Raw genomic sequence first — 17,035 nt, 5'->3', positions numbered from 1 at the left:
AATGTAATAAATCTAGTTAAGCCAGTAGCAGTACTGACAGAGTCGTGTAACCATAGCTGAAGACGCGAAAAGTGGAACAGACAACCCAATTCAATCGAGTGAGTCATTTACGCTGGAACTGCTCCGATTGCATCGCCACTTCGATGAATCAGTTCAAGCGATTCACTAGCAAAAACCAGATCAATAGAGCCATTCATATTCGAATTTTGACATCGCTTGTAATGATTTTTAAAAAGCACGTATAGTGAAACGGAGATTTTCGAAACTTTGAATCAGTTAAATCACAGCTCCGCAAAATGATTCACGGTTTAAATCTGCTCGAATCAGTTAGTGTATTGTGAATCACTTGATTCAGATTGGAACTTTGGAGCGGGTTCGCGAATCATTTCATGAATTGAATTATTTGCGATCCGTGCTGATTTGAAATGATGGTTCACATCATTATTCAGATGAGACTTTGAAGAGTGGATCACAAGTCGTCTTAGGAAGCAAAGCAATTTGACATTATTCAAAGCAAGGACAAAATGTTATGCTAGTTCTACCATTCCTTTGGTATTAGACTGTTCAGTGAATGTATTGTGGATAGGGTCCTTTTTGCAGTTGCACTTGTATGTTTCAAAACTTTTTATGTTTATGTGCATGTGTGAATGGAGGTATATTTTGCTTGTGTATGGATGGACGTATATGTATATATGTGCACATGTATATCTTTTATTATTTTTTTGGGAGTATTGAATTTGTTTTGAAAATTTAGTTTTTATATTTCTCTGGTATTTTTGCATTTTATGTTTTTTCTTGCAATTTTATCTTTCAATGTACTTTCTGCTATAATTCAATCTCAGTATCGCTAAGCAGAAAAGTAAATATATTTCAAACTTCAAGTCGTTTGATTTAGATTGGAACTTCGGCGTGGGTTCACGCATCTTTTGAGTCAGATCAGGAAAAGAGAGGTTTAGAGCCAGATTTGAAATTTGAAATTGAAAATTGAAATTTAGCTACCACACTGTAAAAAAAAAAAAAAAAAAAAAATTGAGCCAACTTTTCGTTTTAAGTTTATACAACAAAAATTTGAGAATCTCCCACAAACTCAAAAATCTGCTGAACCTGGTTGCCTTAAAATTTTAAGTTGGCTCAACTTTTTTTTTTTTTCTGTGCAGGATTAATTAAGTTATATTTTCCTAAATTCCCTTTTGAGTAGTCAAACGATCCAAAGAAAACATCTTTAAAACAGAAAGAAAGGTCACTTACAAAATAAGATTAGATTAGAGACCAAAATGTGTTGCATTTTTAAACAAGTGAATGAATCTTCCTCAGCAGAGACAACTGCATTTAAATGCAGGAGTGAGTCCCGTAAACTATCGTTCCACATGTGAACGGAACAGCAGTCACTTCCGCATTTGTAACCATAGCAACATTTTGCATCTTGCGGGAGTGAAGAAGAATTTAGCCTTTTGGTATCTGACATTTTTTGGCTAAAGTCTCTTTTTATCCGTCAATTTGAACTAAACTATCACTGATAGATGTGCTGTGCTTTGTTTCTGCTCGGGAGGCTGCTTTAGAGAGCACCATCTTGCAGTGTTGCCATGTCTTCATATTTACAAGCACTTTTAGGCTTGTTGTTTGGTCTTAGCTTATAAAGCTAGGCCCTTTATGGAGTTAATAAAGTGGTCTGTTGCGGATATGAGGTAGATAGGAAGATATTTTTGGTGTTATAAAACATAAAGCATTTGGGCGTGTTAGTGTTTTTGTGCTTGCCCTTGTTTGTTGTTTTTTTTTCTATGAAGATCTGGCAACACTGACACTTCACCGCAGGACTCGTGAGCGCAGCTAGTCCCAGCCGTGTCAAAATGTGTTAAGGTTACGACTTCTTTCACTGTTATTTTCTTGCATCTCACATACAGACGAAGACACATTTCTGATGCATGTTTAAATACGTCATTAACAACTAGTTGTTCAGTTCAGTTCCATACACACTGCGTAGAATTTCTGTAAATGTGGTTGTCACTGCCTGTATTTGAATGAATTATGTGTGTACAGAACGTGATTAAGGAGTAACTGACAACCTGATTTATCTGCAGTGCGTACGTGGCCAAAAACAGCAACTCACTTTAACGTCTGATTTATATTATAATTATGTCCATGAGCTTTTTATGAAGCTTGGAGTAAGTCATTAATCTGTTGTTTGAGCTCTTCACATTTAAGGAAAGAACTATAGTTTCCAAAATCAGACATCAATTGTTATGATTTTCAATGGTGTAGAATTTAGTTGAGATGCTGTGAAATGTCCCTATAATATCCAGCCACTACTAAATTATCCCTAGCAATAATTTTGCTCAAACAATGAAATGTCTGTTGTTTGCTTTTATTGTCCCCACCAATGCCAAAAACAAACCTACACCCTTGCAAATTTAAGCATCTCCTCCACTGCAGCTCCTAAATCTTATTTGCCGTAAGGGTTTGAAACAGAATGAGGGTGAGTAAATACACTGTAAAAAAAAAAAAGTTGAGCCAACTTAAAATTTTAACGCAACCAGCTTCAGCAGATGTTTGAGTTTTTATAAGTTTATATAACAAAAATTTGAGAATCTCCCACAAAAATCTGCTGAAGCTGGTTGCCTTAAAATTTTAAGTTGGCTCAACCTTTTTTTCTTTTTACAGTGTACTGAGAAAATCCTTATTTTGGGTGAAAATATTCTTAAACAGTGTAATGACCAGAATGAATGCGAACCTTCACACTAAGGTGGAGTTAACTACACTATAGTGAAGTAGAGCAGGTTTCTGGCTCATGTTGCTGTGATTTGCAGGGAAGCTGTTGGCCAGTGGAACAAAAGCGCTCAGGTCTTGTACAGATTGTCTTGAGCAGGTTTGTGGGTGTTCGCTGTCAGTCATGCAACCAGCGGTTTGACAAGAGCATCTTACAGCAGATGTCAGTGTGCATGTCCTTTACTGCTTCACAGCTTCTCCAGATTCATATTACAGCTCTGCTGCCTTGGTGAGAGGCAGTAAAATGTACAGTTTTTATTTTAAACAGCACAGAGAATGTTTTAGATGCTGAGTTGAAACAATACGTCACATATGAGTCGGGATGGGAATAGCAAGAAAGTAGGGCTGGGCGATATGGCCAAAAATATTCTATTAATATCAATAGGAAAAGAAAATGCATGTTTGTTTGACCTTGAGAATTAAACATAGCTTGTTTGTTCACAATTAAACTACACAGAGTGAGATATTTTTAATTTAGGGTCCCGTGAAATCATTTTATTTCCTAAAAATTCTGTGTTTTCTGTTTTATTTTATTTATTTATTTTATGATTCAATACAAATTTATACTCAAAAACAGTGTCTAATAAAATGAACTACACAGTGATTAATTTACAACAAAACATTGCATTTTTGTCAAATAAGATGCTGCTCAACAGAACTGTGTCAATTAAAACATGGATGAAAAAATAACTTGGTTGTATGATATTCCATAAATATTGTTATTATTATTATTATCATTTTGAGAATAACATTTTAGTGTACAATAGTGATAACAATAGTAACATGTTATGGAAGCAAAATAACCTAAAATCTCAAAATGTACCAATGCATGAAAAAAACAGTTTTGCCTGTAATGTCTTCTCTTAAAAAGTAACTTGGTTTATTTAATTATCTGTGGAACTAACAAGTCAATTAATTAAAATGCATGAGATTTATATATAAGAAATTGGATTAATTGACAATAAATTGTGTATTTACAAAGCATTTGGTTTATTAATATTAAAGCTCATTCATGTTTCATTCATGAATCACTAACTAATATGCATCACATTAACTTATCAAAACTATGTTTAATCCAAAAGGACGAACATTTAATATGCAACTAAAATACATAAAAGCTCATAAAAATAAATATATATACTAGATATTGAAATCCAACTTGAAATCCATTTTCATTTTTCTAAATTCTGTTCAATTTTTTTTTGGGGTTGTTCTGTGTTTAATGATTTAATACAAATTTATCATCAAAAATGGTGTCTAATTAAATTCATTAATAAAACTTTAACAATTGAATCATTGTTTGTTTTAAATATAATTAAATGAAACATAGCAATTAATTTACAATGAACCATTGCATTTTTATTTTTTGCAATGGTTTCTACACAACAGAAGTGTGTCATTTAAAACATGGATGAAAAAATTTCTTGGCTATATGATAGTCCTTAAAAATAATAATATTGTAACAACTTTGAGAAGTACATTTTAGTATACGATAGTAATATATTTCCTTGTGTAAACTTGTTATACTAGCATATACTTTTATTTTGTCATGAAGATCGTTGAGTTTCTGTGTGTATATCTCATGACGGTTGTTTTTCTCAAATGAAATGATGTAAAGCTGGTGAAGTGACTCTCAGAGCAGCTCTGGAGATGAAGTTCATGTGTTCATGTCCTCATACGTATATATTGAGACGCAGCTGCTAAAAACACCGCGAGCGTCACGTGAGTTTGAGTTTGCAATGACTGGCTCTTGTTGTGTTTATTTCTGCTGTGTGATGAACCCGTATTGAGTAAAAATGACCAGATCCTATCATCTTTATTAACTAATTTTATCATGATCTCGATAAGATGTAATTTATCACCGCAGCCCTATAAGAAAGTCAACAATTCCGGTGCTGACATGCACCTAATTCATTTAGTTAGAGGTATGAAGAGGCTCTTACCGATGTATTTGCTCCATTCTGGGTCCAGATCGGCCTGATTGGCCAGGCAGCCCTTCATCACATTCAGACAGTAGTTGTTGCAGGGCTTCAGCGAGAACAAACCCTGACAGTACGAGCAGTAGAGCATTTTAGTGAAGCCGCTGACGCACGCAGAGCTCATGGTGACCTGCGGACAGAAGATGACACATGCAGTTCATTTTGATGCATATGGATGGAAATAAAAGGACACTCATCATTTAAGACACAAACTATCATATTGTCATACTGTAATGTCTCAATGCAGTTGAGAAGATGAAATACATCAGTGACATATGTCAAGTTTCTCATGCAAGTTCCTCAAATTTCTCGTGAAACTCGTACTTTTGAGAACCAAAATAAATGATAAATATACTGTATCAGTTAAAACTAAATTTTTTAAAGTAGAATTCATCCAAATGAATTATTATTGAGATGATTAATTCTGGTATTTAGACAACTTTCTTACCAAATTACGAGGCAGCATAGAAATAAACACACATATTGGGTCCAAACATCCAGGATTCAAAATGTAATTTAAAACGGGAAACAAACAGAACATTTTAGGTCGCTGATAAATGCAAAATACATAAAGTTATGACATAAAATGAAGAAGACAAGTCTCAGATTCTGCACTATTTTTAGGTCACAATCAAATGTAAATTTCATTGGCATTTTTAACAAGAACACTATTTTTCTCATTATGCCAAGCCCAAATATATATGGCTGGGTACAAATTCTTAAAAATAAAAAGGAAGTAAAAGGAAGCATATTCTAAATTAAATTTTATTTTTAGATGATCTGTTTTCATTTTAATTTAATAAATTTGTTGTGTTTTTGTATTTTTATTTTTTATGTCTATATATATTTCTTATGTTTTAGTTATTTCATTTTATTATAACTTAATAAGAAAATGAGAACTGTTGCTTTTTGCAACTAGCTGAAAAAAAAACAAAACAGGTAGCTAATGAAATGTTTTTATGGTTTTAGTAATGATAATAACCCTGTAGCTTTGCAATATAAATTACCATGCATTTTTGTTATGAGCAGCTCAGACATTCTGCCTAACATCTCATTTTGTTCTTCGCATATGAAATGAAGTAATGCGTTTGGAAAATGAGGGTGAATAAATCAGACCATTAAAACACTGAACAACCTTCTCCATTTGAGCTCACACACAACGCTGTGCATTTAGAGCAGTGACCTTCAACTGAGTCAATAATACACTTCATTCAGAAGAAGCTGCTAATCCTTAAACCAACAAGAGCCGTAAATGCAGAAACCCAAGTTCTGTCGCCATTTTCCTTCCTATGATTCAGTACTGTGCATCAGCATGTGATGGTAGAGCAGGAGATCTATAATATATAGAGAAATCTCATTTTTTATAAACCATGGTTGTAAAAGTCATGTGGATCTGTCTCTCCAGGTATATTAGAGCTCCTTATGAGGAATCGACTATAGCTGCGAATGGAATCCAGTCATAATAATGGAATTTACAGTATAACGCAATTCAACTGATGAATGGAGGGAAAAAAATATTAAATGAAAAAAAAAAATGCAATTTGGGGGGGAAAAACAACAACATTAATTTAACCATTAAAACAGAATGCAGAAACATTAAAACTGAAAAAAATAAATAACAGAATAGAATAACTAATTTAATATAATAAATAAAATTTTAAATGAAAAGATGGAAAACAAATGCATAGGGCCCTAACATTTTAATTTTAACTAATTAAAATTTTTAATAAAAAAGAAAAAAGAAAAACCGATTTCATAAGGGTCTAAAAAATAGAATTTGTAAAATTGTAATAAATTGTAAAATTCTATAAGTTTCATGATTTCAATTAATTAGACATGCTTTACATTTATTTTAACCATTTAAATGAAATCCAGTAAAATTTAAACTGAAAAAAAGGAAATAAATAAAACAGACTTCATAAGGGTCTAAAAATGTAATTTATAAAACTTTAATAAACTGTTAAATTCTGTAAGTTTAATCAATTTAATTGATTAGACATTTTTATTTATTTAATTTAACCATTAAAACGGAATCCAGAAAAATTCAAACGAAAAAAAAAAAGAATCCAATAAAATTGAAACTAAAAAGATGATTATATTTATTAAACTTTTAATAAATTCTGTAAGTTTTCATGATTTCAATTAATTAGACATCCTTTACATTTAATTTAACTATTAAAACGTAATCCAGTCAAATTTATACATAAAAATGGATTTTGGGAAAAAAGTCAAACAGATTTCAAAGGGCCCTAAAAACATATGCTCTGATATAATTGTATTTTCAAACCTCATGCATGAATGAACTCTGCATGTTACCTTCACTCACACCGAATGCAGTTCATACTCTCAGATGCTACAGGTTTCATTTTTTCTCATAAAATCACAAGCACGAATCAGTCTGACAGGGCAGTTAGCACCACTTTATGAACACCACTTTAGCTCACCGTAGAAACCCTGTTAGCCACTTCCCGTCCAACCATGAGGCCCTGGACGAAGGTGCGGGCGGCGATGAATGCTCGTGTAACCTGAGACTTCAGCTTCTTGGGAACGTCTCCAAAGGGCTTAAGCTGCTCCATGTACTTTCCGATGCATTCCAGATAGTCCTCGGTGATGAGATACTGGGAATTCAGGAGCTGGAACATGCGCTCCAGCAGACGCATCCAGAAATCGTTCAGCATCTCCTCCAGATTGACGTTGCCGCCTGTGTAGTATCGCTTCAGTTCGGCGAACAGGCCCTGGAAGACCTCGGCGTTCTGCAAGTAGGGCTTCCCATACGTGCGCAGAAACATCTCATTCAGAGAGCGCTCTGTGTTCTCCAGCAACTCCAAGAAGAACTCTGTTAAAGCATGAAATACAGCATTTACAGTCCATTAAAAATGCGACCCTGGACCACAAAACCAGTCATAAGGGAAATTGAGATTTATACATCATCTAAAAGCTGAATAAATAAGCTTTCCATTGAGGTTTGTTAGGATCGGACAATATTTGGCTGAGATACAACTATTTGAAAATCTGAGGGTGCAAAAAAAATCTAAATATTGAGAAAATCGCCTTTAAAGTCGTCCAAATTAAGTTCTTAACAATGCATATTACTAATCAAAAATTAAGTTGATATATTTACGGTAGGAAATTTACAAAATATCTTAATCGAATGATCTTTACCTAATATCCTAATGATTTTTGGCATAAAAGAAAAATCGATCATTTTGAACCGTATTGTTGGCTATTGCTACAAATTAGTGCTGTCAAACGATTAATCGCATCCAAAATAAAAGTTTTTGTTTACAGAATATATGAGTGTGTACTGTGTGTATTTATTATGTATATATAAATACCAACACATGCATGCATATATTTAAGAAAAATATGTTATGTTCATATGTTCATTCATTCATTCATTCATATAATATAAAATATAATAATATAAATACATGCATGTATATATATGTAAATATGTTCAAAATATATACTGAATGTGTGTGTATTTATATGTACATAATAAATTAACACAGTACACATACATATATTATGCAAACAAAAAACTTTTATTTTGGATGCGATTAATCGCGATTAATCGTTTGACAGCAATACTACAAATATACCTGTGCTACTGCTTTTGTGGTCTTGGGTCACAAATGAGAAACTGATTTAGCTGGTTTCTCAAAGTTATAAATGAAGTAAAGATTATTGGAGCACAAGAAAGCACTATTTCAGTTTTTACTTCAAACTTTTGTGTTTAATTCAATGTGTTACTCTGTGTTTCTTTGTAATTATTTGTGAAATATTTACTAGCAATTTCTGACTGAAAATGGTTTGAATTCTTCAGTATTAGTAAGTAAACTGATGTGTTATCGAATAATAAATGAATACAAGTAGCTATCCTTAATTCATTTCAATGAAAACACATTCATAATGAGAATTCGGTGTCAGTTTGGTTCATTTTTGTTGCATATTTAGAGATTGTTATGAAAAATATCTTGAACTTTAACATTTACAAGGCAGGAAAAAACATTAAAGTTTGAGAAGCTGAAAGAAAATACCAGATGATATTTTTGCAAGTAAATCAACTCAATTTATTGAATTAATTCATATAAGTTCACCAAGAGCTTAAAAGAAAAGATGCAAACTTAGCAATTTTAAAATTAGTATCTATTCTAAAGCTTGTATTTATATTAATTTAAATCAAAAGTTGATTATATATATATATACACATACAAAAAAAATGATGTTTTTCACTGTAATATAGATTTTCATATAGCAATTGTATTGTTTTGTTAAAAACATAGTTGACATTCAGCTAAAATATAAATAAATTGAGTTGCTCAAGACAAACATTCAGTTTTTTGGAGAATGAATTAAATCTCAGTAAGATAGAAATCAAGAAATGCAGAAAACGAAACTGACATAGCTTTACATTTAAGTGCTTCCAGATAACCCAGAGATGAGTTTAAATGCTTAGCGATCTCTAAATGCTGTTTTAGATGAATGTTGATTCACCTTTAAGCTGCTAATGAGAGAATCTAATGACTTTCTGCTGAAGTAGCAAAGTGAATGTGCTGTAATGTTAAGAATAGTTCTGTTCACAAATCAGCTGTAATTGCTTTCATATGAGGCTTTTCTCTTTTCTGTGTCTCACTTTTGATTCGGTCTCTGCAGTCAAATCATTTTAATGCATAATTAAACTATTTCTTTCTTTAAAGAAGAATGGCTTTGCAATATAACACTTTAATCTGGCACACATAAGAATATTCAATCAGTTTGAGCATCATTCATTCGGGACTGAAACTGTAAGCAACTGAAGGGTCAATCGAGTCGGACTGTTTTGATGAGCACAGATAATTCTTCACTTTCTTCTGTGAAGTGCTTCTTCACGAGGTCCGTCTCAATGCCATTATGTTCATTTGAATGCAGTGCAGCACAGTGTTGCTCACATTCTCCCTGACAAACTCGTCAGCGCTCTTTGTTTGTGCGTCCCGATCATCACAGCGCATGATGAAACCTCTGAATTCTTAATGTCACAGTAAACAGGGTATTTGTTCACACAGAAAACATGCTGGGAATTATAAAACATCCGTTCCGGTTCTGGATGTTGCAATAAATGTTTGTCTTTAATATTTTAATATGGCATAACTGTAAAAAAGCAATAAGGCACACATGATTGTGCTATATACAGCACGGGTTCTTGTGCTTTATCACGAGGAGCTAGGATGCACATAAAGTCACTTTGGATAAAATTATGAAACCTTTGCCAAATAATGATTGTCTGTCAATTAATAAATGCAATAGTATTTGTAAAAATGTAAATAAATAAAAAAAAACAAAATAAATAAAGCAGTAAAATAAAACAGTAAAAATAATCAAATTAATTAAAAATAAGCTAAATTTAAAAATTTAAATATAAAAAAAATTCTTGTACTTTATCATGTAGAGCTACGATGCACAGAATGTTGCTTTGGATAAAATGATGAAACCTTTGCCAAATAAAAATTGTCTGCCAAATAATAAATGCAATTGTAATAATAATAATAATAATAATAATAATAATAATAATAATAATAATAATAATAATAATAATAATAATAATAATAATATAGTAAAATAAATTAATAAATGAATAAAGAAAGAAAGAAAAATGTAAAGAAAATTAACAACAATAATAATAATAAAAATAAAATAAAAAGTAATTAAATAAATAATAAAGTAAAAATACTAAAATATTAAATAAAACAAATTAAAATAATAACATGTAAGGAAAAATAAAACATGCAAATCAAAATGTAAAAAAGTTCTTGTATTTTATCATGTAGAGCTAAGATGCATAGAAAGTAGTTTTGGAAAAAAATTGTGAAAACTTTAACCAATTTTTTTTTAACCAAATAATAAATCTAATAATAATTGCAAAAATGCAAAAATTAAGAATAAAATATTTAATAAAAAAATGGAAAAGGGTAATACAAAAAAAAAAAAAGTCTGCCAAATAATAAATGTAAATGCAGAAAAAAAAAATGGATTAATGAATTTGCTTAGAAAATACAATAGCAATTAAATAGACTTATAATCAGACCATCAACCGCATTATGATTTTAGGAAGTGAGTTTCAGGGAGGCAATGTTTATCTGACAGTTTGTGTTATAAACTACAGTCATCAGAAATGGAAGGATGATAAATATTTAATCTTTGAATTAATCTGTGATTTTTTTAATTATTATTTTAGATTAAATGGGGCAGAAGCAAACATCGGTGACATTTTGCTAATAATAATAAGCAATAACAAGCAATTACACAAATGTGTTGTCAGTAGTTTATCTTTTATCTCTACTTACAGAAACATGAAAGAAAAACATCTTTGGAATGCCTTCCTTATTCTGTTTCCTGCATTATTATTTATTTTTACTTTTAACATGAAAGACACCAACAGTTCCTTCCGTTTAATCTTTTGCAACATTATAAATATCTTTACTGTCACTTTTGATCAATTTAATGCATCCTTGCTGAACAAAACAATACATTTTTGCCCAATGCACTGAATCTCTAATTACGCAATCTGGAGCAGATGCTGATATTTATATGGCCAAAAAGTAAAATGAAATTCTGATTCTTTTAATGTAAATCAATGAGATCTTTATAACAGTACCACAGATACTTACAGTGGTCACTCTATATCTCCAATAATATGTCTTAGTAAAATGAGATTGAAATGATCCAAACATATTACATATTAACACATTTATTTGATAAAAATCAGTCAAGATTTGTCAGCAGAAAGACACGTGAAGCAGCAGCTGAAGCTGGACGTTTGTTCAATTACACTAAAAGAGCTTTTACCTGATAAAAAAGCATAATCAATCAATCAGACGACAGAAGGCAGAGTAGATGGAGTGAAACAGGTTTAACAGCAATCATGTTGATAATCATTTATAGGCCTTCGAAATGTGGGCTTTATAGGGTTAATAATCCCTCATTCCACTAAACAAGCTGATTTTAAGTTGAAACAAGTCTCATAATAACTTAATAATTTGACACCAACTAATCAATGAACGTTAAAGAACAAATCGTACCATCAAACCTTTTATGTCTGGTCATAAACGTGTCCCTCAGCTCTTCGCTCGTGTCGTCCATGAGCTTCTCAAAGTCCCGTGAGCTTCTCTGGCTGAAGTTCTCCTCCATTTCTGCGTTACAGCAGGTTCTCTGAGGAGCGCAAAACTGCAGATTGTCTCCTACAGACCAGAGAGAGACACAGCAACGCAATTTTACACTGATAATAATCGGAAATGTTTCTTGAGCAGCTAATCGCCATATTAGAATGATTTCTGAAGGATCTTGTGACACTGAAGACTGGAGTAATGATGCTGAAAATACAGCTTTGATCACAGAAATAAATTACATTTGAACAAATATTCACATAGAAGTTAAGAAATTGTTTCAGAATTTGTACTGTATTTTTAATCAAATAAATGCAGCCTTGGTGAGCGACAGAGATGAATGAGATGGAAACAAACAATCAGTCACTGAACAGGGTCCTTCACGTCGAAATGACGACCCGTCAAAGTGAATCCACAATCAACCTGATTGTCAGTCACTCCACAGAATCTCTCATTATGATGAGCAACTCTCTTTCAGTCTAATAAAAGAAAGCATTTACATTCACTTCAGTCCTCTCTCGTCTTCTTGTGGCTGTTCATGTGGGCAGCAGAGCTCATAGATTGTCTCAGCAATTGGTCATTTCCATATTTTTGTTTGGTTTTGGAGTTGCATATTTCATGCACACTCAATTTGGGTTCAATAGTTTCCGAGTCATTATTATATTTGAATAAAATATAAATACATATATATAAATTACCAGGTGCAAAGCTTATTTTATTATTCATTTAAATATTAAAAATAAAAATCTCAAATAAAAATACAATTATATATATATATATATATATATATATATATATATATATATATATATAAAATAAAATAAAATAAAATAAAATAAAATAAAATAAAATAAAATAAAATAAAATAAAATAAAATAAAATAAAATAAAATAAAATAAAATAATAATTAATAATAATACCAATATAATAATAATAATAATAATAATAATAATAATAATAATAATAATAATAATAATAATAATAATAATAATAATAATAATAATAATAATAATAATAATAATAATAATAATAATAATAATAATAATAATAATAATAATAATAATAATAATTTTTGGGTGAACTAGGTATTTAACTAAAGTGAACCTGCCATTTCCAGGTACAAAACTTTTCCATTTGCACACAGAAAAGGCTATCATGCTCAATTCTCTTACTAAAACTAAATCGTATCATCACTTGTCTGTGCACTTCTCATTTTTGACCTTGGTTTCCAATTCTGGCCAACTGTTTCCAAGGAAAAGGGGCCATTTTCCAATTCCATGTCTATTGAAGGCTCAAAATATTTAAAAAAAAAAAGTGCAAAACGGCATTAAACCAGCGCTAATCAAACCACCTCAGGGTGTATATTTTTAATCTGCATGAAGATATGACACGGTGTATATTTGTGTGTTAATTTTCTGTTGGCTCAACATGAAAAGCATAGGAAAGCGTATTAATAAGGTCAACAGGGTCAATGTCGACTTTAAAGTAATGCCAGCCAGTGCCCCTGTTGATGAATGACTCTCCTGACAGTGATTTGTTAGACTGCACGCTTCCAGACGAAAACCTCTCGCCCATCAACAGCAATTCTATCTCTGATCATGAAGTCAAGGAGGTCACAAAATGTCAACAGCGTTATTTCAGTCTTTTGGTTGACCTCTGAGGCGCGGGTGAGAAATTACAGGGTCCGACTGAGAACAGCACCAGACACACACATTCACCTACACCAAACATCAGTTTAGTTAAACAAAATCCCTTCATGCATCTGAGAAAACACCCACACTGGAACACAAGCAGCGGCTGGAGGCCTGTTTGCACACACTGAGCTTTCAGCGTGTCTGCAGGAGTCTGGCATGCGACGAGGGCTCGTAACATTGATTTAAATATACGGGAAGAGCTGCTGAGAACCTCAGGAGCAGAGGACACATTTAGCACTGTTGACAAGCCAGCAGATGCTGGATGCTGTAAGTGTGATGCCTGTTTCTGTGCACCACGAGTCTTTTAGACCGAGATGTTGACAGGATCTTCTCAAAACGCACAGGATAGAGAGAGCAACCGAAGAGGTTATGGGGTTCGATTTGGAGGTCCTCTTAGGTTTCTCGTCTTCTTATCAGAAAATAAAATAAAATAAAAGAGTTTTTTGGATGAACTATTCCTTTAACTAAAGTGAACTTGTTTCTGTGCACCACAATGTTTATTTTAAGATCTCAAAACACTTGTTTTAGTTTTCAGCTATTAGATTCCTTGCCTTCTTATCATCAATAAAAAAAAAAATAAATTAAATGAAAATAAAATACAAAAATAAAAATAGAATGAAACATAAAATAATCAAATGAAAAGTAAAATAAAATAAATTTAAATAATAAAATAAACTAAAATTTTGGATGAACAATTCCTTTACCTCACCTTCTTTTCGGCAATAAAAAATAAAATAAAATAAATTAAATGAAAATAAAATAAATTACAAATATACAAAAATAAAAGTAAAATAAAACATAAAATAATGAAATAAACAATCAAATAAAATAAAAATAAAAGAATTAATTTGATAAATAAAAGACAGATGATTTTTGGATGAACTATTTCTTTAAATAAAATGAACCTATTTCTGTGAACCATAAGCTTTTTAGGCTGAAATGTTGATGGGATATTTTAGATTTCTCGTCTTCTTATCAGCAAATTAAATTAAATTAATTTAATTTATTAATACAAAATTAAATAAAACTGAAATAAAATAATAATAATTAGCCTGAGATGATGACAGGATCTTCTCAAAAAGCACAGGACTGAGAGCAACCGAAGAGGTTATGGGGTTCAGTTTGGAGGTCCAGCGATGGAACTAACTCTTAGATTTCTCACCTTCTTATCAGCAAAGGTGAATTGCAAAATATGCTGCTTGTCTCATTTCAGACATTACTGTGAGCATTTTATAAGCAATAATAATGCAAACTCAAATTGTCCTAAATAGTCTACCACTGCAATATTGTGAAGGCAAAAAGGTTTGCATGCACTTTTTTGGTTTTCTCAACCTTTTTTGGTCCATGACTCATTTTAGGGTCTAGAATTCTTGCAACCTCACTCATACCACAAAATAAAGTTAAACCAAGGGCATAGGTTTGGTTTAAAAGTTGGTAGGAACCTTCTGCAACCTTGAGATAACTATTTTTAACGAACCAGTAATTAAAGCCATGACTCACAAGACCTTGACATAAGCTATTCAAAATGTTGGTGTTAAAATGTGCCACTGCATGAAAGGAAGTCTGGTAACATGCAAAATAACATAGTTCCCTAAAGTCTCATTCATTCAAACAAGATCAGTGAAGCTGAACTCTGTTTCAAGCAAATCTTACAACAGTTTTAGAAACTTCTGCAACATCTGTGACTGAAATCTCCCTGTTTATGACTATCAAATAACTATAAATAAGAATATGAACTACTAACATGCTACGAAATATTTCCCTCATTACTACCCAGGAAATCAATGTTTAACAGTTAGTTCATGCCAATAAGTCGCCACTCTGGGGCAAGTTGTCACAATAGAACTTACCATTAAACAGTCGATTGTATTCAATTAAATAAACAATAAGACAATAATGAATCAGGAAAACTTATTAAAAAGCTATTGCAATGCTTTTCAAAGCAAAAATGTACATTATAAATGTGACCCTGGACGACAAAACCAGTCATAAGGGTCAATTTTTGGAAATTGAGATGTATGGTTGGTTAGGATAGAACAATATTTGGCTGAGATACAACTATTTGAAAATCTGGAATCTGAGGGTGCAAAAAATTAAAATATTCAGAAAATCGCCTTTAAAGTTGTCCAAAAGTAGCCCTTAGCAATGCATATTACTAATCAAAAAATTAAATGTTAATATATTTACGGAAGGAAATTTACAAAATATCTTCACAGAACATGATCTTTACTTAATATCCTAATGATTTTTGGCATAAAAGAAAAAATTATAATTTTGACCCATACAATGTATTTTTGGCTATTGCTACAAATATACCTGTGATACTTATGACTGCTTTTGTGCTCCAGGGTCACAAGTTACTTGCCCCAACCTGACGTTTCAAATCAACCCTCATTGCATAGCGATTTTACTGCGTCCACTTGTTACCAAACAGTTAAACAGAATGGAATTAAATATTATATTATTCTGTTTTTGAACTAGACGTATGAAACAAGCTTACACAACCAATGCCAAACAAGCACGGACCTTTGACTTAAAACAAAACTGACATAGGCTACAGACCGTGTGACAACTTGCCCCGGCCTCCCATATTAAGCGGCGTTTAAACAGATGACAGTGTTGTAATTCAGTCGATACCTGCTGTTTCCTCGGTGGGAACATTTGCAGGACTGTAACCCAGGTCAGCGACCGCGTCTTTCACCTGGCTGCAGTTCACCGCGTGTAGATCCGCTGCAACCGGGGCCAAAAGCGCGCACAGAACGGCAAACACAGCCGACATCGCGAGCTCCGCTGAGATCTGTTGATTTATTCCGCTGCTGATCCTTGATCTCTGAGAAAGCACGCGCTGATTCCTCTCTATTTGGGAGTCAAAACGCCTTGAAGTTTCTCAGCAGAAAACATCGCGCGCTCTGACTGGAGTTCCTCGAGAGTTCGCGGTGAACGCGGAGAGATGCGAGTGAACCTGCAGCTGTCAGAGTCAGATCCTCCACAGCGCTGCCTGGGACTGCACTTCAGGTTTTTTTTTTTCTTTTTTTCTTTTCTCGACTTTCTTCACTTTGACTGGAGGAAAGCGAGTTTACCTACCGAGGACAGCGTGCGCCATACGTTATCAAAACGTTCCGAACGTTTTACAAACGGAATGTTATTCCAATGCAGTATAGCGCGTAACTGATTATCAGTCGCGATTTTCACGGCTATGGAATGTGTGGAAACTTTTAAAAATGAGATTTACGAATTATGAGGAGAGTTTAAGAGGGTCTGACCCCATGACTGCTTGAATTCCCCCAAAGGGGGTGTGCTTACAGTAGCCTACGCATAAAAACAGTAGCCTACACATTTTTTCATACAAGTATATACAGGTTTTAAAAGGATTTTTCAATAAAAAAGTTAGATTACAAGTTATTTAAAGTGCGTTTTTTCCGAATAGCCGCTAGAGAATTTAAGTGCAGCGATGGTA

The 17,035-nt window shown here is 32.5% G+C and overlaps 1 protein-coding gene across 1 annotated transcript in view; it reads right to left on the bottom strand.

The window, feature by feature from the left end:
- The window catches only part of gpc6b (glypican 6b), a 43,433-nt gene extending 26,621 nt beyond the window's left edge, over positions 1-16,812 (bottom strand). Inside the window, exons 1-4 of the mRNA XM_058787473.1 lie at positions 16,216-16,812; positions 11,801-11,959; positions 7,187-7,578; positions 4,707-4,872 (exon numbers count right to left, since the gene is read on the bottom strand). Coding sequence (XP_058643456.1) covers positions 4,707-4,872; positions 7,187-7,578; positions 11,801-11,959; positions 16,216-16,357 — 859 coding nt within the window. The 5' untranslated portion in view covers positions 16,358-16,812. The remainder of the gene's footprint in view (positions 1-4,706; positions 4,873-7,186; positions 7,579-11,800; positions 11,960-16,215) is intronic.
- Between the last annotated feature and the right edge of the window lie 223 nt (positions 16,813-17,035).

This window comes from Onychostoma macrolepis, chromosome 09, assembly GCF_012432095.1.
Source record: "Onychostoma macrolepis isolate SWU-2019 chromosome 09, ASM1243209v1, whole genome shotgun sequence".
Classification (NCBI taxonomy): Eukaryota; Metazoa; Chordata; class Actinopteri; order Cypriniformes; family Cyprinidae; genus Onychostoma; species Onychostoma macrolepis.
Note: the sequence above shows the minus strand (reverse complement) of the source record. Positions and strands in the feature narration are given on the sequence as shown.